This window comes from Mandrillus leucophaeus, unplaced genomic scaffold, assembly GCF_000951045.1.
Source record: "Mandrillus leucophaeus isolate KB7577 unplaced genomic scaffold, Mleu.le_1.0 Scaffold254, whole genome shotgun sequence".
NCBI lineage: Eukaryota > Metazoa > Chordata > Mammalia > Primates > Cercopithecidae > Mandrillus > Mandrillus leucophaeus.
Window position 1 is genome coordinate 80,744 of NW_012102632.1, and position 23,871 is coordinate 104,614.

At 49.2% G+C, this 23,871-nt stretch overlaps 1 protein-coding gene and 1 pseudogene across 1 annotated transcript in view; one reads left to right on the forward strand and one right to left on the reverse strand.

Annotated features, from left to right (window-relative positions):
- LOC105542263 overlaps positions 1–13,422 on the forward strand; it is a 32,307-nt pseudogene extending 18,885 nt beyond the window's left edge.
- Positions 13,423–18,578: 5,156 nt separating this feature from the next.
- Positions 18,579–23,871, reverse strand: part of LOC105542264 (A disintegrin and metalloproteinase with thrombospondin motifs 7-like) — a 28,411-nt gene continuing 23,118 nt past the window's right edge. Inside the window, 3 exon segments of the mRNA XM_011983728.1 lie at positions 18,579–18,750; positions 19,684–19,922; positions 21,041–21,221. Coding sequence (XP_011839118.1) covers positions 18,579–18,750; positions 19,684–19,922; positions 21,041–21,221 — 592 coding nt within the window.

Here is a 23,871-nt window from a genome sequence, read left to right on the forward strand (position 1 = left end):
GTCTAGACTGGTCTCAAACTTCTGAGCTCAAGCAATCCTCCTGCCTTGGCCTCCCAAATTGTTGGGATTACAGGTGTGAGCCCTAGGATATTTCCTGATTTGTTTATTCAGGAAACAACAATAAGATCTGGCACGCAGAAGGCTGCAACAAAAAGTTACAATTTCCTACCCAGTTTTCAGACTGAGACAATTGAGACCTATAGCTCATTGATTGTAGGGGAGGCTGGGTATTCTTGGAAAAAGATCCTGCAACATTACCACATGGTATTCATTAATTATTCTCCAAAGGGATGTGGGGTCTTTGATGAAAGTAACTGTAGCTGATGAAAAGGGAATACCCAGACTGTTTGAGGGCCGTTTATATAGGATTACAGCTGACCCTGACCCCAGAAGACCCACAATGCCACGATGTCCCCTCTCCAAAAGACTGAGGATGTGTGAAGATTAGGTAATAAATGAATCCCTGGATTAAGAGGCTGCAGCCCCATCTGGTGGTCATTTATCTGTCCCTAAATATGCAATTGATATAAGTATGCTTAGAAGGTAACAGAGCTCTCACTTTACTCCCTGAGCTGTAGGTATGAGCCACTATAGTAGGAAGAGCCCGGGGGAAGTCTCTGAAACTCCCTCTTCCCACTTTCAAGAGCAACGCAGTATTCCTTATTTCTAGACATCAAAAAATGAGAAAATAGGATCTTTCTATTTATCCACGTATTTATTATGTCAGTGGTCTTCATTCCTTTGTGTAGATCCAAATTTCTATCTAGTGTCATTTTTCTTCTGACCAAAGAACTGTTTTGAACATTTCTCAGAGTGCAGGCCTGCTGGTGATTATCCTGGCTTTTCTTTGTGTGAAAAAGTCTGTATTTTGTCTTCACTAAATTTTTTGAAAATGTTTTATTCCGTTTTTCTTTTTCTTTTTTTTTTTTTTTTGTAGAGATGAGACCTCACTATGTTGACCAGGCTGGTCTTGAACTCCAGGCCTCAAGCAATCCTCTTGCCTCAGCCTCCTAAATTGCTGGAATGATTACAAGCGTGAGCCACCCCACCTAGCCTCACTGACTTCAACTGCTTTTAATCCCATATCTGCAGAGGTAACAATTTCATCTCTAGTCATTCTTTTTGTTTTATTTTGAGACAAGGTCTCACTGTGTTGCCCAGGCTGGAGTGCAGTGGTACAATCACAGCTCATGGCAACCTCGACCTCCTGTGTTCAGGTGATCTTCCTGCCTCAGCCTCCTGAGTAGCTGGCACTACAGGTGTGTGCCACTATGCCTGGCTATTTTTAAAAATTGTTTATAGAGATAGGTCTCCCTATGTTGCCCAGGCTGATCTTGAACTCCTGGGCTCAAGCAATCCTTGCATCTAAGCCTCCCAAAGTGCTGGGATTACAGGCGTGAGCCACTTCACCCAGCCAGGGTTTACTTTTTATTTTTTCGTCAATATATCTTCCATTTCTCTCTTCTCATCATGATCAAACATTTTAGCCTTCTTGAACATATAGAGCATTTATAATATGTCTTTTAATATCCTTGTCTGCTAATTACATCATCTCTGTCATTTCTGGGCCTATTTCTATTGATTTATTTCTCTCCTGGTTATAGGCACAATTTTACCTGTGGGTTTTTTGTTTGTTTGTTTGTTTTTTGGGACAAGGTCTTACTCTGTCACTCAGGCTGGAGTGCAGTGGTGTGATCTCATCTCACTGCAATCTCTGTCCCCCTGGTTCAAGTGATTCTTGTGTCTCAGCCTCCCAAGTAGCTGGGACTACAGGTGTGCACCACCATGCCTGGCTAAGTTTTATATTTTTAGTAGAAACAGGATTTAGTCATGTTGACCAGGCTGGCCTTGAACTCCTGACCTCAGGCTATCCACCCAACCCAGCCACAGATCCCCTCCAATGACAAAACGGTTACCAGAGTCCATACCACTCCTGAGGAATACCGGACTGGGCCACCCAACCCTGGCGCCTCTGAGCTCCCCTCACCAAAGTCTTGTCAGTCAGCCCCCCCGCTTCACCAAGCAGCCAAGCCCCTGACCTCGCCAATCACCCCAGGGTGATGTTGGGCGGGTGACTCCTGGGGCTCCCTGTTCCATATTCAGCCCTCACATCCTGCTCTGCCAAGCCTGACCTCCCTGGATTTTTTGGACTCACCTCTCCAATGACCTGGGTCCCCCAGCCCCAGCCCCAGCTCCCACCCCCATCGCCAGTCATCCCTTGGTGACTTTGGGCTGGTGACTCCTGGGGTTCTGTGCTGCAGACTCTGCTCTCCCCTCCTGCTGACCCAAGTCCGACCTCCCTGGGCTCTTTGGACTAGTGTCTCTAAGGACCTGGGTCCCAGCCTTATGTCACCTTCCCACATCGTGGTTCAGTGACTCAGCCATTGCACTGATGTGGTTCCTCCCACCCCCAGGAGGAGTGGAATGTAATGATGTCACAGTCCCCCTAGAAACTTTCGTTACTGCTGCAAGACCAGCCTTTGATCTTACGACCCAGTCCTCTGAGCATTCTCACCCCATTTCTGGTTCCTCTGGTTGCAGCACAAATTTCCAGCTGGAAGGGGAATGGGGAATATGGGACCTAGGAACAAGAGGTTACAGGTTGTCTTATTCCCTTCTCATAGACATTGACAGTGGGAAAAGCCTACTCATCCCCCATGAACTCAAAACGTTGACAGTATCTCTGGGTGGCAATGGGGAAACGGGTTTGGTTTGGTTTTCTCCCGGGCTTCTACTCTCCAGAGAGACTTTAACATGTTTTTCTGAGTTCTCCACCTCATATTCTAATTCTCCACAGTTCTGGGACCCGACTGCCCTTCAGTCAGTGGTCTCTGAAGTGAGATTTGCTCATCTTCTGTGGAATAGGTCCTGGGAAACTGAATTTGACAGCTTGAATCTTCCTCATATCATCTCAACTTGGGGTACTTTGAGTGCCATGGGATAAATGTGGGAGATCTTTCTGAAGCATCAGTTTCCCTCAATTCTCTTGAGAGAGAAAAAACATTAATGTACTTAGGGATGACAGTCACATAGGTTTCTAAGAGTATACCAGACCTCTCTCTGAAATGAGGCTTGGGTTGTCCTCTTTCTGAAAAATTTCCAGATTTAATAAAAAAGCTGCCTTCTGCCATGAGGACACATTGATATTAAAGTTTGAGAGGTACTGGTGCACTTCTTCACACTAACAGACATGAGAGGATGTACGACTAAACCACAGAGTGTAGTTCCTGCCTACTTAATGTTTACTTTTCTACCTCTGACTCTGGATTTGGTCCCTGGCAGCTGTTGATTCATGGCAAAACCCCAGAGCTTGGAGTCAGAAGACCGAGTTTAAGTTCCATTATTGCCCCCCTCTTTTTTTTTTTTTTTTTTGCCCATAATATCCATCCCTCTCAGTCACTAAGTGACTGTGACAACACCTTGTACAGTTGTTGGTGGCATTAAATCAGATGGTGTATAAGAGTATTTTGAAAAACTGTAAAGGAGGATGTGGCTGTAGGGGCTGGTAGTTCTCATGAGTATTACTGCTCTTCTTTCGCACAGCTTTAAGAATATCAGCAGAGGAACAGCCCTGGTGTTCCGGCAGGAGCAAAGACAAAAAAGAAAAAAACTGGAAGTAGCCCTGAGAAAACCATTTCTGGTGGTTGCCACTCACCTGGGGATGTGAGTCTTGGCTGGCCAGGCTCCTGGGTAATTGTTGAGATTGCTGGGTAATTGTAGAGAATTCTGGGTTTGAATCCTGCCTCTCCCTCTGCTAGGGATCTGATTTATGGCAAATTGCTTGAGCTGTTTGGGCCTGTCTTTTCACATCTATAAAATAGGGGTAATATTGTTTGACTTCCAGTTGTGAAGTTTAAATGAGATTCCTTGTTGTTGTTGTTTTTCTGGTAATCCCTAGTACATGGCCTGCTGTAAACACCCACGATACCCAGGAAATGGTCATTGCTGTTTGATTTTCCTCAACCCCCGTCTCAAGGGGAAGCTGGGCCAATGAGGACAGCCACTTGCCATCAGGCTGTCGCTTTAGGAGTCACTGAAGGGGGCCCAGGCTGTGGTGAGGAGAGCCACGGGCACTAGGAGTAAGAGAAGATCTAACTTGCCACCAGCTTGCTGGGTGATCACAGAAAAATCACTTCTTCCCCTGGGCCTCAGTTTCCTCCTCTGTAAGATGATACTGGAGAAGATCAGTGTCTTTCAAACTTATTTTTTAGCTGGAGCCCCCTTAGTTCAAGTGAACCCTTACTCAGAAGTCTGGTTTTTTAATGGAGGTGGAGGTCTGGAGCTCTACCAGATTCATCACCCACATCCCGGGCCTGAGAAAAGGGAGCCAGTGAGCGTATTAAGAGCTGCATTGGTCAGGTGACTCCACTCTGTGACTGCACCACTCAGGGGACTTTTCCATCTATTTGTTCCTGCCCCTGGCAAGGCAGCAGGTGGCCGTTTGGAAGAATGGCACAGGCCATGGTTTTAATCTCCTCTGCTCTTCTTCAGCATTTCATTTCCTGAACCCACATCTTCCTCCCACGCTGACTTTCTTGTTTCTCTCTAAGCCGCTTCTGTCTTTCTCCCTGTCCTTGTTTCTCCCTTGTCATCTCCTATAGATTCAGGACATTCAGAAGGTGCTTGTGTCCAACCTTAACCATTCCAACGGGGTAGCACTCCCCCATTGGACAAGTGAACTCCCCCATTAGGCAGTGCTGAGATCCCTCTCTGGCTTGCTGTCTCCAGCTGTGCATGCCCCTGAGGCTTCTCTAGTTTGGGGAATAGTTTGCCTCTGGCTTATTTTATGTTGCTGCCATTAACCTTTGGCCTGTTTATGTCTGCTTCTTCACCTGCTTGATTGATTGGGTTTTTTCCTTCCCTGTATCTTTTATCATCTTGGAAATGGTGAGACCTTAAAGTTTAAAAGTAGTTTGGGAATAACATTCAGAGCAAGCATGTGGGATTTGGGGCTTTTTTTTTTTTTTTTTTTTTTTGACAGTCTCACTCCGTCACCCAGACTGCAGTGCAGTGGTGCGATCTTGGCTCTTGCCTTAGCCTCCTGTGTGGCTGGGATTACAGGCAACTGCCTCCACACCTGGCTAATCTTTTTGCTTTTAGTAGAGTTGGAGTTTCACCATGGTGGCCAGGCTGGTCTTGAAATCCTGACCTGAAGTGTTCCACCCACCTCAGCTTCCCAAAGTGCTGGGATTACATGTGTGAGCCACCGTGCCCAGCCCCTTGCTGTTTTTATAGTTTCTCAATATCTATAGTTGTTTCCCATGTAAGTTTCTGTTTTTTTTTGAATTTCTCATTTTTATCACTCCTGCATCATCTGTTATCCTGAAGGATCTGGAGGTAAGGGGCCCTAGGCCAAGGTGCAGTGACACTACAGGCCAGCCCTCCAACCTTCTCTCACCAGCAGGGGCTGGGTGACCCTCTGCCAGCTGAGACAGCTCACATACACCCCAGCCCTAATGATTGTTCTCTCTACCTCTCCCTGCAATCCTCCTCCAACTCATCTTCTTGGCATGTGCCTCAGAGCCGGTACCAAGAACTAGCAGTAGCTCTGGAGTCAAGCTCCACAACAATCAATCACCTCAATGAAAACATAGAATCATTGGTAAGAGTCCAGTGGGGTCCCCTGATTCCATGCTGCCAGTCCTAGGCTTTCGTTTCCCCATGGGGCCCTAAAGAAAAGGGCTGGGGGCACCTGGTGCCAAGGGCAAATGGGGAGCTGGAGCACCCAGGCCTCACCTGGAGAGACCCCAGAACAAGGAGCATGCAGCATGGCTCTTCTGTCACTGCCCTTTTTGCCAACTCTCTCTCCTCCAGATACCCCTGCTCTAGTCCTTTCCACACACACACTGGGGTTGTCACCTGTCAGGGAAGCACTAGCCTGACTCATTGTCAAGGGCCCCGAATTTCTGCTCTGACTCTGTCCCTAATTTGCTCTTTGATTCTGTACAAGCCACCTCTTCTCCTTGGGCTTGTGTTTCGCGGGGAGGTATGGCATCAAAGGTCTCTGTTAGCTCTGAGAGTCTGAGATTTAAAGGCCCCTAGAATGGAAACCTCACGGTCAAGGGCTCCTGTCTGTCCTTTTCCATCCTATATCTGCTGTGGAGAACCATACCTGGCCCATATGTGCTCAGTAAATGCCTGTTGAATGAACGCACCTTTCTAAATCACAAGCTGGCAGATGGGTGGGCCTTTCTCAGACTCCATCTCTAGAGATTTATGTTACTGTCCTTTCAAGAGAATCCAGATTCAGACTTTGAGTTCTGTGTCTATGGGCAAAAACCAACAAAGACCCAAATCTTCTGTCCTTGGGAGCTTGAAGAGAGTTGACCAGTTCATGTTGCCATTGGGTCTGAGAACATTGCCTTTAAAATCCATTCCTGGCCCCGACTACTGCTTCCTGGTCTGGGGAATAGAGTTGGAGGGGCCACCCTTAGTCACCTGAATTTGACTCTCTCCACAGAAACAACAGAAGAAACAAGTGGAACATCAGTTGGAAGAAGTAATGTGATTTCTTTGTTTGCTCACAACATGACTGCTGGGTTTGGGGGACACTCAGATGTAGAGGATGTAGAGGGGCCAGTCTCGTCTCACCCACTCCCAGCCTGGGGAAGAAGGCTCAACCCTCAGATTCCATCCCATCCCCATAGGGTCCCTGATAACTTAGTCCCATGAGTGGACCTGTCCTGGGGCATTGGTGGCATTCTTGGGGTACGTCTCTTACTGTGCTATCTCTACCTCCCCGCGGTAAGAGCTCTGTATTCCTCTTCCTATAGGAAAAGAAAGCAAACAATGAAATACACAAAGCACAAACGGAGCAGTTAGAGGTGAGTGGAGGGTGGGGAGTTTTCTCCTGTCTTTTGGAGAATGTTTCTTTCCTTCTCTTTCAGCACTTGCTTGGTTTTTCTCCCAAACGTTCAATTCCAGACAATCAACATCCTCACATTGGAAAAGGCAGACTTGAAGACCACCCTTTACCATACTAAAGGTGCTGCCAGACACTTTGAAGGTGGGAATCTGGGCACCCCATCATCCTTCAACCTGGCACTTTGACAGGTCTTTAGGGGGAGTCCTTTTGGGCCCCATCTCAACCTCTGTCATTACAGAAGAGTCCAAGGATCTGGCTGGCCACCTGTAATCCTCCTTACAGCGTATTCAAGAATTGGAGCAGGCTCTCTCTGCTGTGTCTACACAGCAGCAGGAAGAGGACAGGGTGAGTCCAACCAGCTGCCCCATCCCTTGGCAGCCTGGCTTGCCAGATGGAGGAGTGAGCCTAAAGGTCCCTGCTGCAGGATGCAGTGTCCTGCCCAGAAGGCAGCAGGATCATTTCAAGCTGCTTTTGTGTACGGTTGTTAGAGGCAGCCTGGGGCTGAGTCAGCTGCTGTGGGTAAGTTGGGGGCACTGTGGGGAGTAAGCACTGGACACAGAGCTCAGAGGCCAAGTGCCTGCCCTGCCCTTACCTGGCCGTGGCCTTGGCCAAGTCCTAGGTGGGGTATTGGGTACCTGTACTGTGAAGGTACAGAAGAGTACCTTTACTATGTTACCATTTCTGTAGAGAGAGGAAAGGGGGGGGTGTGTGTGTGTGTGCGTGTGTGTGTGTGTGTGTGTGTGTACTATGATAATGTACATAAAACATGTCTGCAAGTGTTTGTAAAAAACTCAGGAGAGAGTAACAAGGTGCTTGGGAGACACTTCCATGGTATACCTTCTGAGTTTTGGACTATGCGAATGTATCATCCTTTCAAAAAGCAAACAAAAGATTAATTTCCCCCTCCTACCTGTGTCCCCACCCCCAGCAAGAAAAATGGGCTTAGAGAATGGGATAGACCTGGGTGTTCAAATCCCAGCTCTGCCTAAGTGATCTTAGGCAAGAACTTAACCTCGAATACTCCATGTTTTTCATCTACACAATAGAGGTAATCCTAGTAACTGTCTCATATGGTGGTAGTGAGGATTAAATGGGATTGTTAGCGTGGTACCTGGTGAAGCACTCCATAAAGGTTAAAAGTGGTAGTAATAACAGTAATAACAATAGCAATATTATCTGATCTCTCTGGGCCTCTCTTAGCCAGCTGTAAATTTGATCTCTTTCCTTGTGCCTTCCAACTTTACTGAGTTCTTTAAAAACCAGGACATGGGCTTGGAAATGCCTTGATATTTACTGACTGAGTTGTATATTGAGTCTAGCCCTAGCCCTTTTAAGGGGCACTGCCCCGGCTCCCCAGATCGAAACTTCTCACTCTTCACCATCCAGTCCTCGAGCCACAGTGAAGCAGTCCTTCAGCAGCAGTTAAGGCAGTCCTCAAAGGAGCGGGCGCTGCTGAACGCACACGTGACACAGGTGAGGCTTTGCAGAGGAGGGATGTAGAAGGATGATGACCCCAGCTGGCCAGGAGCAGTTGAGGACCAGTGACAGCCCTTCCTAACTTCTGTGCCCATTCTCGCAGGTGACAGAGTCACTTAAACAAGTCCAGCTAGAGAGAGATGAATATGCTCAACATGTAACAGGAGAGAGGGCCCAGTGGCAGGAGAGGATGTGGAAAATGTCGGTGGAGGTGAGACCTGACCCTTCAGCCCCCCACCTTAGATAGGTCACCGGATCTTTCTGGGCATCTGTAAAATGGGAATAGTACAGCCAGAGGTGGTCATGGATCTGGGCTTTGTGGAGGTGGGGGCAGAGAGGGAGATGGTAGCTTGTCCAGCCACCAGCCCCTCTCTCCAGGGCCCTTCCCCTCTGTGCTTTGGGCAGGCTTGCACATTGAAGGAAGAGAAGAAGCGTGACATACGTCAGATACAGGAGCTGGAGAGGAGCTTGTCCGAACTCAAACCCCAGATGGGTAAGATGGGGCTGGTGTGACGTGGGAGGAGGACCGTCATCAGAGGACTGTGGGGGTGGCTTAGAATGCCCCAGGGAGGTGGGTGGATGGAAGGGCTTTGAGGCAGAGGGAAAGAGGTCTGTGCCAGGAGACAGCAAGTTTTGTCATCTCCATGAGCCTCAGGGTCCCCATCAGCAAAGAGGGAGGAGTGCCCGTTGTCAGCCACCCATAGTGCTCTCTATCTGAAAGTGACTTGGCAATTGGCTACCATCAGGTTCAAGGAATCATTAACAGTGAGGCCAAGTTTGGAACGCCTGAGAGGAGCTGTGCATCAAGAGGAGGGTTTTATTTTTTTCTTTTTGGGTAGGGGGTGGTGGTTGCGGAATCCAGAGGCCCTTATTGTCTGCTTCCTTTCTCAGCTGACCCCCTGTCCCCAGCACCCCCAGCAGAGATATCTGAGGTGAAGCAGCTACAAGATGAGGTCAGGTACCTGAAGAAGAAGGTGGAGAGTTTGGAGGGAAAGCTCCATTCCCAGGTGGAAAACAATCAGGCCTTAAGTCTCCTGAGCGAGGAACAAAAGGAGAGGCTTCGGGATCAGGAGGAGAGCCTCTGAAAGCAGGAGGAGAGGAGGCTGCGGGAGCAGGAGAGGCTGTGTGAGCAAAAGGAGAGGCTTCGGAAGCAGCAGGAGAGGCTACAGGAGCATGGTGAGAGGCTGTGAAAGCAGGAGGAGAGGCTATGAAAGCAGGAGGAGAGGCTGCGAAAGGAGGAGGAGAGGCTATGACAGCAGGAGAGGCTATGGGATCAGGAGGAGAGGCTGTGGGAGAAGGAGGAGAGGCTGTGGGAGAAGGAGGAGAGGCTATGAAAGCAGGAGGAGAGGCTCGTGCTCTCCCAGAACCACAAGCTCGACAAGCAGCTGGCTGAGCCACATTGCAGCTTCGAGGTGGGTTGCCCCACCTGGGGAGCCTGCCCTTATCCCTAACCCTCCAGGCCTTTGTTTCCCCACCTGTAAAATGGGGCAGTGTAGCCCTCACATGAAATGGTACTTCTAAAGTCACCTGTGAGCCAGAGCTCATCAGGCCCTGCTCTGATGGCTGTTGGGGAGACGGGATGGTTTTTCTAACCTGCCTCCACCCTTCCCGGTGACATGGGAGGTAGACACCAAGTTCTGGGGTCTCCAGCTGCAGTGGCTGGCCACTGATTGCTTCTCTCTGTCCAGAACAATGAAAACCAGAGCGCACTGCAGTTGGAGCAGCAAGTAAAGGAGCTGCAGGAGCTGAGCGAGGTGAGGCAGGCGGTAGCCCCCACCCCATCCAAGGAGGGCTGGGAGGCAGACACCAGCCTCTGGGGAGGGGAGGTGCCAGGCCAAAGGCAGCTCCAGCTGCGGGGCAGGTGACCCCAGCACTCTCCAGGGCAGCCCTATGACTGTTTCTTGCTTCCCGCCCTCTGACTTTTAGAGGTGGGTAGCCCTGGGCTCCTCCCAGGTCTGGACATCATCATCCCAACTAGAGGCTTGGATTCCCCCAATCACAGGGGAAGAGACAGTGGTATGAAAGGCTTCTTATGCCAGGCAAGGTGGCTCATGCATGTAATCCCAGCACTTTGGGAGGATGAGGCAGGAGAATCACTTGAGGTTAGGAGTTTGAGACCAGCCTGGCCAGCAGGGTGAAACCTCATCTCTACTAAAATTACAACAACAACAAAAAATAATCCAGGCATGATGGTGCATGCCTGTAATGCCAGCTACTCAGGAGGCTGAGGCATGAGAATCGCTTGACCCCAGGAGGTGGAGGTTACAGTGAGCTGGCATTGCACCACTGCACTCTAGCCTGGGCCACAGAGTGGCACTCTGTCTCAAAACAAAACAAAACAAAAAAGCCTCCTTAGATTCAAACTGGATTCTGGCCTCGGTTCCACTGGTCACCATTCAACTACTTTTCATCTCTAAGTCTCTGTTTCTTTAACTTCAAAAGGAAGTTAGCATTTTCCTTACGGAGGTGCTGAGGGTTAAATGAGATAATACATGGAAAGCATTAGGCATGTAGCACACGTAGCAGATGGTGGTTGGCTCCCTCTGCTTTTCCACCAGTCTATGGCCTACAGTTTAAATGGTGGGAAGAAGGACAGGAGATTTGAGGCTGGGGAAGGAGGCACGAGGTTCTAGGCAAAGTGGGGAGTCTCTTAGGCCTGGAGCAAGAGGCCAGGGGCCTGGGCAGGTGACAGAGCCCCACAGTGCCCTTGCTACCCTATTAACGGACCCAGAATCTGGAAGCCAACCACCACATGCCCTCATTCCCAGGGTCTTCCTGAAGATACAGCTGAAGACCCAAGAGTCTCAGAGTCTGCAGCAGCAGTGAGACTAGTACCTGGGTCACCTGCAGCAGTATGTGGCCATCTATTAGCAGCTGACCTCTGAGAAAGAGACACTGCACAGGCAGTTACTGCTGCAGGCCCAGCTCATGGACCAGCTGCAGCAGCAGGAAGCTCGGGGTAAAGCGGTGGCTGAGATGGCCCACCAAAAGTTGCAGGAGACCAAGGGGAGGGAGTTACAGAGGATGGAGTCCCGAGGGGGACGACCTGGCAACCTCCGTGCCTTCTCACTCTGTTTGTTTTCCGTCCCCTTAGGAGCACCTAGAAGCTGCCAGCCAACAGAACCAACAGCTAGAGACCCAGCTGAGCCTCATGGCTTTTCCTGGAGAAGGTACAGGAGACCAGTTAGAGGAAGACGAGAGAGCCCTAGGAGGAAGGGGGGATTGTTAGCAGCATAGGATTGAAGAGTTGGAAGAGACCTTTAGAACAGCTGATCATTGTGCCAACCGGGTGTCTGCACTGAGTTCGGCATCAATATGGTAACTTTCTGGGAGCAGGAGGCCACCAGGTTGCCTAAGGATGAGTGAACTGGCCCAGATCAGAGAGGGAGCAGGTCAGAACTCCCGCACTGACCGGTAATGTGACTGTGCCTGGGCAATATAGCAAGATCTTGGTTCTTAAAAAGAAAGATAAAGAACAGCAGCTCATTCCCCTCTGGGGAGGGGCTGGCTCAGGGTTACACAGTGAGGGTGGGGAGAGGTGGGCCCACAGTACTTCCCTTGTTGGGTTGTCTGAGGACCCCTCTGGCCACCTCCCCACAGAAGATGGAGGAGGACATCTAGACAGTGAGGAGGAGGAGGCACCTCGGCCCATGCCAAGCATCCCAAAGGACCTGGAGAGCCAGGAGGCCATGGTGAGTCTGACTGTCCCTGCCCCACTTTGCCACCTTCCTCTGTGGTCCCTCCCAGACTTCCTTATGCTCTTGGTTTCCCTACCTTCTGATTTCTCTGGACCCTCACCCCTTCTGGGAGCCAGTGGTCAGACACCATTTCACCTGTGACCAACAGGTGCACTCCCTGAGGCCCCAAGGGAAGGGGCTGTGCTCCACCTCCCTGCCCCGTTTGTTCTATGTATGCCCCTACAAGAATACTCACTTCTTGCCTTCAAGTGGCATTTTCAACTCCCCTGAAGCCAGTGCCCAGGAGGAGCAGGCACGGCCATGTGGGCAGCAGTAGGTGGAAAGGCTGTGTTGCCCGCACCTGGTTTACCTGATGGCCTCAGCCTGGAAAGAGCCAGAGGCAGAGGACCCAGCTCCAGGGACTGGGGGTGAGTTTGTGTGTGGGGAGAGTTACCGGGCCCTGAAGAAGGCCATGGAGAAGGTGAAGGTGAGTGATTCCTGGCATGAGCCAAGAAAAGTGGTAGCGGGACATACAGGTCACTCTCGAGATGTGACCCCATTATTTTGGCTCCAGAGTGGCTTTATGGACCCCCCGAAGGAGAAGGCAGATGGGAAGGAACAGGTGGAAAACCTAGAGCGTGGATTCATCCAGCTCTCTGGAGCGACAGATGGCGTGAGTGATCGGGAGACCTAGGCATGGCAGGGGGAGCTGCAGGGCCATTGGAGGGGCCCCAGTGTCTGAGCCCTGTCCTCTTGCAGGAGAGTACATCACAGTATATGAGAGCCAAGGGGTGGTGCTAAACATGTGGCACTGGGAGATGGAGGATGTCATCAGGCTGGCCCAGAACAAGGAAGAGATGAAGGTAGGGTGTGCAACACCTCTACAGGGGTGGGGGTGGGCATGGGCACTGGCACTGTCTCTGGTGTGGCAGCTGAGCACCCTTCCATTCAGGCGAATCTTCTGGAACTTCAGGAGCTGGTGTTGCCGCCCGTGGGCAACCACGAGAGGCATGGCAAATTCTTCACTGCTGTCCAGAACCCTGCTAATGAGCCCGCTCCAGGGGCTCCGGCCCCCCAGGAACTTGGGGCTGCTGTCGAGCAGGATGGTGAGTAGAGCCCTCAGGCAGGGTGGGTAGGCAGGAGCAGGGGAGGCTAGACCTGCACTGAGATCCCCGCCTCCCTCTCTCCGAAGATTTTTGTGAGGTGAGCCTGGACGACAGCATGGAGCCTGCATCAGGAGAGGCCAAGGAGGGTTCTCCCCATGACAACCCCACTGCACAGCAGATCGTGCACCTGCTTCCTGTAATGCAGGACACCCAGGAGCACTCAGGCTTGGCCAGCAAACCCTGCATGCCATTCTTTTACTGGGCAACTGAGAACAGGGAGATAAACATCATCATCTAAGACCTGGACGAGAAATTGAAAACAAAACAAAACAAAACAAAAAAACAAAAAAGAAAACTTTGGGGTTAGTCTCCTACACAATTCATTTACTTCATTTGAATGTTAGAGCCACTCATGTTTATTTGTGTTTCTAATTTAATTTAAATTTATTTGTAAAAAGGTAAGGGAGAGTGGATCTTTTCCTGATGTTCACTCTGACATCCTTTAGCATTTTTGTTTTTTAATTTGATAATTGTAAGTCATTAGCTCACATATCGAGTTTGCCCTTACCTGGTGGGAGTTCAAGCACACAAAGACCCACTATTTGCACAAAATTATTCTTGCTGGTTTGGAATAGGCTGCCATGCTTTTTTTGATGTTATTGCGGCATGTATATTCATTATGGAATTCAGATAAAATTTGCTTATGTTCTGATATTATGTTTGATAGGATCCTAATCACAGTGAACTCTTCATTAGCTCAATATGTGGTTTTCCCTCAAGTGCGCACTGTTTCTTACTTTGTAATATGCCACTGTGAGTACTGACATTTAGAGTTGTTTAAAGGCCGAGAACTGGAAACAGCCTTTCCCCCTTATTCTGTGTGTTGGGGATGGGACTAATAACATTTTGGGGAGCTTTTTAAATCTCACAGAAGAGGAAAGTGGCCTGCTCTGGCAGGTGTGTGCAGGATAGAATATGTTTCGTTTCATTGCCAAAAACGAGCGCAGTACTATGGTAGTTCCCTTAGGATTTGTGTGTGCTCTGGGCTTATGAAGATATTGCATCATGAGCTGCAGCAATTGTACTCTTTGCCGATGACCTAAAAAGAGATCTTATCTGAGGAATGAAAGACTCCCATCATTGACTGTGGATGTAGAAAACCTTTTCCAGCCTAGAGCATTTTATGTCTACAATACGTTTTAAAGTCAGAGTCCATGTTACCTGTTTTAATCACATGACTACATGTCCCAGTACACAAAAGGGCACTGGTTGGCTTTCTTCTTAATGTACTTAGTAAAGATCATAAGAAATCCTTTCAGAGTTTAAATGTCCCTGGAACAGGCATACAGGCTCTAGTCAAGAATGAATTCGAGTGAAGGAAAGCTGTGTGACACCTGGCATTCCTCTATGTTCACGGAGCTTCTTTGAGGCTAGAAGATTGATTTTACCATCTAGACCTCTCTGGCTATTCTTCAACCACATTGGTTACTCTGACAGAGGAATTTACTTCTTTTCTTTGAATGGAAAACACTTTAATAACAACCATTATTATAAACCAATATATGTGAGAGTACTTAGTTGAAACAAAAAGGAGTTTTTAGTAGACAGTATTATACTACATTTGAAAATCAAGGAGATGTTTATGCAACTTAAAATGTTTACAAACTGCAGTGCAATCTACTGTTTGTGAATGTCACAGTATCATGAGGAAATGTGTCTACACATTCACAGAGTTATATTTCCTCACAAAGTTCTTTATGAACAGTGAAATATGTTTTTATACCTCTCGATTTCAGTTAGAGGTATATTGTGCCATATTTATGTTAATGTGCCTATACATGATGAATGAATTATTTCAGTCATACGTTGCCTAAATAATAACTTTATGATGTTTGGGAAAGAATTAACAGCTAAAACTTCATGGACTTAAGTTCCTGTTCTTGCCTTCTATTTTGTGAACTTGCCGTTTTCACATTATTTGAGGTCACTTGAAAGACAGTTACTTCAAGTCCATTTTAAACCCTCGGGCTAGAAAGCGTACCACTGTTAATTAGCCATTTTATTTGGTCTAACAGTTTTTCTTTATCATTCTGAAACTCGTTTTACCTAATACATTGATATACTAATACATTGATGTATTATTTCAAAGGCATTTTTATAGTTTCAATCACTTCACTTTTGCTCTGACACATATAAATGACTAGGAATGACCTTCAGATCGCGTTTAGCATCTGTAACCAAACTGACAATAATGTGTTCATCAGGGACCTATGGATTAAATCACATACTGTCATATTGTCATATTTAAGTTGAATGTCAATCTGGAAAATAAATGTACTGTATTAGCTGAAATACTGCTCTTTGTGTAGGTATTCTGTCGTATGTTTAAGACAAAATTAAAAAGAATGGAAATCATATCACAATAACTTAAGTCTTTCATCAAAGTGCATGAAGTCTTTTGCAATACCTCATTCAGCAAGTATCTGTTCTTTTCCTCACTCAGTATAACGCAGCTTTCAATTTGCTTAGAAGACAACATTAGAAGTTTAGAGTTCATCAGAAATATAGAATTTTAAAATGTGAGTTCAACTGAATAAATTTGAATTTCTGTAGGAAGTAAAGAATCAAAATACCTATTTAAAGATTGCAATATATGGTCATTATTTTTAAAGTATCTGATTAAACCTGATAGGTTTTCCAGAAATGAAAATAATCAGTTCTAAAACCAATGCTGATTTTTAGAAAATGTGAAAACGTGCATCAGCCCTATCCATAGTAGTTTCTCTAAGACTTTATGTTACAGAGTCACTTTAAAATAATATAACTATTCAAAAATGTAACTGCTATGTTAATATTTTGAAATAAGTTACAACATTTTAAATTATGAATTCTGTTGTTTAAAACAAATAAACTGGGGGAAGGAAAAGTAGAGAAAGAAATGGCAATTCCAGTCCAAAGCTTTATTTGCCAAGTTTTCTTAGAATGACTTTTACCAATTTATGAATTCTTGTAAACAGAATGTATAATGGAAATACTGAAAGACTGTTGTCTAAAGTGCCATTATTGACAGCTGCTGTGGTGCTACTGTAATGTAATAAATTATGAAATTGTTGCAAACTGCCATTTTTGCCTTAAAATTTAGTGTGTCTGAAAACTATAGTATTAAAGGTATTGAGACTGTGCAAATGCTGGGCACTCTTGGCATGAGCACATCAGTTTTTATTCTTACAAAATTGTAATTATGAAAGTGTGTTTATTAAAAGAATGCAAATTAAAAAGAAGTAATGGGCATTTTAAAAAGTTGTGGGATGAAAAAGTTATAGGGTGAAAATGCTGTGGAAACGTTGTGACAAAACAAAAGTGGAAAAAAGTTTTATGAAAAGTGTTTTTTAAAAGTTATGAAAAAAGAGTTATGGGATTTCAAAAAATGTCATGGGATAAAAATAAAAGTAAATAAAAGCAGGCCCCTATCAGCATAAGCCTAGAGAAGTGGGTCTGGAGTCTTTGCCCCCACCATGTACCAACCACGCCTTTACCATTAGGGTCTCAAGATAAGACCCCTGTCTAATGGAGGAAGACAAACAGACCCTTTGCCACCTTGACCAGGGCTGAGTCATTAAATTTCTGGATGATGTTTGTTATTTAAGAGCCAAAGGCTGGTGGAGCTGGTTTGTTTGGAGAAGGCCTAATGGCCTCTCTACTCTCACCAAAGCAACTTTTCCCTCAGGGGGCTCCCATCTTCTTATTCAGGGAGGCAGCTGAGGTGGGACAGTGGGGACCAGGTAAGCGCACAGGCTGCTGGGGTGACCCCCTTCCCCAGTGTACATATAGTATCTGTGTAACATTTTGTATATTCCAGGGGGTAGGGCCACCCCCTGTACCTTACCTAGCGGAGGTTGGAGCTAGCATATGAGGAGGAAGTTCTAAGCATTTGTGGCTGGGAAACTTATTTATTGCTAGCATAGGAGGGAGGAAGGAGGCAGGTCGTGGCTGCCTGGTGATGTGACTCCTGTTTTTTTTTTTTGTTGTTGTTGTTGTTGTTGTTGTTGTTTTTTATTTTGGAATAAACGGATTTAGCCATACTGCTCGGCCTGGTATATTTCCGTTTCCTTCACTGGGTCCTGCAGTTTGTCCCACTGAACGAGGAGCCCCAGAATGTCTAAGCATGTCCAGATGGCTGTTGGGGACCTTCCAGGCCTGTTACGTGTATGCTGCCTGGTGACACCTGGTGGATTTCACGAGGACTGCCATGGTGCCTATGGGGCACAGTCCAGCCCTGACAGCCAACAGGCTCAGAAGCCTGATATAGTGGTGGCCAGGAAGACAGATACCAGCACCCAAGGCCACTGACTTCCATCCACCCCAGGCATCTTCCGTTCTGTCCCCTTGCCTCCCTCTCCTGTCTGCACTGGGTGGCCTGTTGTGTCTCTCCCTCCAGAGTGACAAGTGCCCTTCAGGCTTCCTCCAGGCTGAGTTCATGGCCCTGCTTGCTAATGGCCAGAGCTGGCTTCACAGGATAAGAGTCAGCTAAACTCCAGGGGCTTTCCAGGAAGTGTCCCTTGGAAAGGGTTTGGCCTTTTCAGTGCTCCCAACAGCACCCTAGAAATGGCTTAACCTTTTCCCTCCCCTGAGCTCCACAGAGAACACAGCCAGCAGAGGACACATTCCCCGTCATCCAGAAATGGGTTTGATTCTCAGCCGAGGGACAGCAGGACTAGTAGAGACTGTCAGGCCACACGGCTGCCTGCACAGCACCCTCATGCTTGGTGGAGGATGGGAGGGATGGTGGGGGCTGGCTGTCCACAGGCCGGTCATGACAGGGAGGCTCACTGGAGGTGGTGCACTTTGGAGGGGTGATATTGGGGGACAGCTTTCTCTTGATGAGCCACAAGCCTCCAAAATGACAGCACGGTGACTGATTCCCAGCTCTGGAGGTGAGGCGGTCAACCACATGTGTGTGTGTGTATATATAGCTATTTATAGAACAGGGCAGGGGCATACCACAGAGGGGGCACAAGTTTTCAGCAACAGTCATACCTGGATGTGTCAGCTCAGCACTACAATAGACTAAGTCAAGGATGAAAGGGGCTGACTTTGGGGCTGGGGAGCCACTGTCAAGTCACAGGACACCTGCCCAGGCAGGCTTGGAAAGGGAGGCCTCCGAGAAGAGGAGGATCTGTTCGGAGATTGAAGGAGGGCCTTGGGCTCTCCAGACAGGATGGACTTGCCTGACCCGTTCAGCTGGTAGTTGGAGAGAAAGCAGAGAGAAAATGGGTTAAAGAAAAGCCAGAGCTGGTGAGGCAAGCACAGAGCACTGGTGCAGGAGCTGTGGGAGGGCCAGGGAGGGAAGGGCGTAGGTGCGGATTTGGTAAGGATCCTGGAAAAGAGGGGCTGGAAGTGAAAGGGGAGGAAGATGGAGGGAGGACCCGGAGCTTCACAGGTAGTGCTTGGGGGCTACAGCGGCCCTCCACACTCCACACACGCCTCTCCCATGGCATCCAGGCAGTGCACCCGCAGTTCAGACCAATGCTCAGTTCCCTTGGGCTTCTTTCTTCTCTGGTCACCCTGGTCACCATGGCCCGGGGCCACATCTTGCTTGGGGAACCCCACCCAACAACCACCAGGCCTGATAGAGAAGGAACACTGCTTGAACTAAAATGGTGAAGCTATAAGGGATGGATGGCTGGAATGAGTGCCAGAGGCCTCTCTCTGTGCAGTCAGAAAGCCTAAGGCCCTCTGAAGGGAGCCTGGGGAAGGCAGGGAGGAGAGGTAGCTGGATGCCACTGGCCATAGACTTATAAATCTAAGAGGGGAGCCTCAATTGGTTGGGCTCGGAGGGGCTGCAGGTTGCATAGGTGAGGTTGGGCCCTTCCTGCTGGGAAAAGCAGAAGAGGGAGAGTCTGTGGCAGAAGTGGCAGGCAGGCTCACTAGGTAGAGCTCAGCTGGACCAGCAGGCACTGTGGTCCCCTTGGCTGAATAGCACAGGTGGCCCCTAGGAGCAACAGACCAAGGTGCGTGAGCCCGCTGGCCAGTGGTAGTACTTCAGTGGGGGCCAGGGACCCTGCCTTTGGTCACATGCTAGCAGCTATGATGGTACCTGGGAGAGAGGGAAGGGGGCTGTGTGTCCCTGCCTGGCCTGTGGAGTGTGTTGTGGGATGACCATGTGCATGGGACTCTCACCTAGATCGCCACTGGATTGCCAACAGATACAGGAGGTGGGACCCTGACAATCACCCCTCCTCTGCAGTGGATTTGGCTCTTGGCACTCCCAGGTTGGGAGCTGGATGCCCTGCCCTGGCAGCATGACTCAGACTGCACGACAGGTACGGCATGCCCAGGATGATGTTCCTAGGTGTCTGGCCACCTTAGAGTGCAGCCCCACACATAACCCCTCCAAGCTCCCAGCCCCTATGCCATAAACCACAAGCTCTCTGCCCTCTCTGACGGCTCCAGAGAGCACTCACAATTGCTAGCTTGGGCACGGCACCTGTTTCAAGAGCCCCCAGGCCCAGTCATGGAGGCTGGGGGACTTTGAGCTCATGGGGGCCAGCCCTGGTACCTGCGTCCGGCCAAGACACTCTGCATCTGCAGCCAGAAGACATCCATGGGCCCCGTGGGCATTCTGATGGTGGTTGTGTTGGTGTCACCGATGATGCTGGGTGCCTCCATCAGCATGTGGTACATGTGCAGCATCTCATTGCCCCACTGTGCCTGTTCTGCTGACTCCTCCATCAGCGTGTTCTGATCCCCATGCAAGTATAGGTTGGACAGCAGCTCTGAGAAGATGAGCTTCTTGGTCTGAGAGTGGGCAAAGAGGGAAGGAGGTTGGGACCTGATGCCTGTGCTGCCCTGGCCGTCCCACCGGGCTCTGCTGATGTTGTGTTATAGAATGAGACCACCACTTCTCCTGCTGTCTTTCTCAGCTTTTCCCTCTCCCCTTTTCCCTAGTTTATAAGACAGGAGAAGGGGGAGAAAGCAAAAAGTTGGAAAGAAACAGAAGTAAGATAAATAACTAGACGACCTTGGCACCACCACCTGGCCCTGGTGGTTAAAATAATAATGATAATATTAACCCCTGACCAAAACTACTAGTGTTATCTGTAAATTCCAGACATTGTATGAGAAAGCACTGTAAAACTTTTTGTTCTGTTAGCTGATGCATGTAGCCCCTTGTCACATTTTCCACACATGCTTGATTTATCGTGTCCCTTTTACATGGATCCCTTAAAGTTGTAAGCCTTTAAAAAGGCCACGTATTTCTTCTTCAGGGAGCTCGGCTCTTAAGATGCGAGTCTGCCGACGCTCCTGGCTGAATAAAAATCCTCTTCCTTCTTCAATCTGGTGTCTGAGGAGTTTTGTCTGTGGCTCGTCCTGCTACAGTGTGCTGGACTTGGAGCCCCAAATGTGGCTTTTCAGATGTGGTTTCTACACTGCTTCAACTCGAAGATTTGCCTCCCCACCACCTTTTCTCACTCAGATGGGGACACTGAGGTCCAGAGGAAAAGTCAGCTGCCAAAGGTCAAAGATCTGGAAGGGGACCCAGGATCTATCATGCCACTAGGACACCTGTCTACTCAGTTTTTAAAAAGTTTTTGGAGATAAGATCTTGCTCTGTCACTGGGCTGGAGTACACTGGGCAAGATCACCACTCACTGCAGCCTCAACCTCTTGGGCTCAAAGTGATCCTCCAACGTCAGCCTGTCAGGTAGCTAGGACTACATGCACATGCCACCACCAAGCCCAGCTAGTTTTAAAATTTTTGTGCAGAGACCAGGTCTCACTGTGTTGCCCAGGCTGGCCTTGAACTCCTGGGCTCAAGTGATCCTTGACTTGGAAGAGCCCTGGGTTTCTGGCCTGGGTGGCCAAGTGTTCAGGAACCCTCCCTGGCCACACGGTCTTTGGCTGTTCTGGGCCACCTTCGTCCATATGTCCACAGCTGTTGGCTGCGCTGACCCTGACAGCTGATTTGGACACAGGGAGCTGAGGTGCTGGCTGAGGCCATTCTGGAAGTCATCACTATTTTCAGGGTATTTTATTGCGAGTGGGTTTGTAATAGTTTCAGGCTTACTAATAGCACCAACAACAGTGCCCTGATTTCTGCCAAATGAGGAAGGATATGAGAAACATATTTGCTGGGGAAAGTTTGATTCTGAATTGTGGGGTGAGCCTGGAGAGTTTCTGTTCATCTCATGTTGGGTCAGGATTGCTGAGAGTGATATGGAGTAAGCTCACCCATGCCGACAGCTACAGCTAGGGCTGCTGCCCTCAGTTCTGTACTGGGTCCCAGGTGCTGCCAGGAGGCGTGGAGGTGAGTGGGCGTGGCTCTGGTGAGTGCCCGCCCCTTCCCTGGCACCACAGGCCGACCTGGCCCCTCCCACACTGCTAGGCCTTGCGTGCTCCTGCAGTGCCTCTTTGTGAGTGGCTCCTGGTATGGTCTCCCCTGCAGCTTGCTTTAGAAAGTGGGCTCGCCAGACCAACAGGTGCTTTAAGGAGTGCCAGGCTATGTCATCTGGCTCCCCAATGTTATCAAGACTGCAGGGGTCCATAACCTGCCTCTGGGCTGGAGCCTCAGTGTTTTAATGCAACCAGACTGGTGGTTGCAAGGAGGCCAGTCCTGCAGCACAGTGAGTGGCCTTCAGAAGCACAGGGAGGGAGTTGTGTGGTCAGCTGCATTCAAGAGACAGGGGTTAAATAGGATTGAATCAGGCTCTGCAGCAGGACTTCTGGGAGCCTTTCAAGGTGCTGAGCATCGTCTCCCAAATTTATCTAATCATGAGGCACCTTCTCATCTCCCAGCAGAACCTTCCAGGCCTGAGGCAGAGGTGGGGTCTGGCTTCCCAGATGCCAGCCTGGGCTCAGAGGCCTCTGTCAGCTCCTGACTGAGGAGCAAAAGAAGAATTACACTTTGGGCTCATGTTCTGCAGCACAGAAGGGGTGAGCGCTATAGGTTTGGGGTTTGTGGGGGCTGTGGGCTGACAGCTATCGGGGAGAAAGTGTTGGTGAGTGGGGACCCCGTGCCCCATTCACTCGGAGCCTCCTCCCACCTGGTGGGGCTGGCAGCCCAGTCTGCAGAGCCAGGCAGGAGGCGGAACCTGAGAAATCCACATGCAGGGACCCCTGTGCTTGGGCCTTCCCTGTTCTCTGATGCTCCCATGTACTAGAACACATGCTGGGGAATTCAGAATTTAAATAAAGCTGGCCTTTCTGACCTTGAGCCTGTGGACAACAGTGAAGCCTGTCCAGGGAGCGGTGTTAGAAACATAAAAGGCTGCGCCCTCGCGTGCGCCTGGTGTTGACAGGAGCCCAGGCAGCTGACGGCAGCAGGAGCAAATGGCCTGCTCTGATGGGGACAGGCAGGAAGTCCTTCAGGGCATTTCTATTTCATCACAGCTTTTCTTGAGACTGGTGTGTCTGTTGGGGCTTTGGATGACAGGAAAGCGAATGAGACCCTGTTGCTGGATGCAGAGCATCTGGAGCCTGGCAGAATCGAGAGAGGGGAAGATGGTGGCCCCGTGTTGGAGGAACTGGCTTATTTTGTGATCCCCAGAGACCAGCATGGCTGACCCCTTAGTGCTACAAATCCATAGCCAAGTCTCAGGACAGCTTTTGGTTTTGTTTTGATTAAGCCACTGACCAGTGGTTAGGAGCAAGTGATCACAACCTTAACATTTTTATTGTAAATTGGAGCCATGACCTGGGGATAATTTGAAACCCACAAACTGCACATTTCTCTGTAGTCTGCATCTGGACACTTGTCACATCTGACAGTCATCGCCAGGACTGCCTGGGCCTGTGCTCATTCCCAGTCAATCAGTCCTGGGACACAGACATCCCTGACTCATGCCTGGTGCCAGGCCTCATGCCTGCCAGAGGATGCAGACACACCCACACCCACCATCACCATGCAAGTGCTGGGCACTCTTCTCAGTGCTTATATATGGGAACTCAAGTAATCCCACACCCTAGGAGGTGGCACTACTGTTATCCCAGTGTGCAGATGAGGAATCAGAGGCCAGAAAAGGTGGTGACTTCAGTCACACAGCAAGCATGTGGCAGAGCTGGAGTCCAGGCTGTCATTCTGAGCCTGCCCCTGGCTGGGCCATTGTTCCTTGTCACCTCTCTGCAGAAGATGGGCCTCATCCTCTACATCAGACCCCCAGCCTGGCCAGTGCTCTTCCCACCCTGCCCCAGGCCACCTGCTGTGCCTGTGAGGGCTGTGTGTGAGCACTCATGCAAGCGCTGCTGATTCTCTTGTCTGTCCCCTGCATCCTGCCATGAAGCTGATCAGCATCTCCTTTGGGGACCTGAACCCCTTTCCCCTATGCCAGATCCGGAACCGACGCACCTACCACTTGGAGAAGGTCCAGGTGGAGCTGATCAAGCTGGAGTCCATCTGATAGGACTTCCTGCATGAGCAGGACACCAACCCTGACAAGGGTGAGCTGGTCAGCGATGAGGAAGAGTATACCTGAGTGGGCTTTGGGACACTTCTCTTCCTACCTTCACAACCAAAATGTGCCCAAAGGTTGAAAGCGTGCTTAAAAGCCAGAACATAACACGTATGGCCTCTGGGACATCTGCTGGGCAGATGTCCAAAGCCAGACAGCACTTCCTCATTTCCCACTGTGTGGGGGCAGGGGTGGGAGGTCTCATCTGTTGACAGCCATTTCCATGCCACGCTTTTGGTTACACGTATCTCAGTCATGCTTTCTGCCTGATTGGTGGATCCCCAGGCTTACCAGTGGCT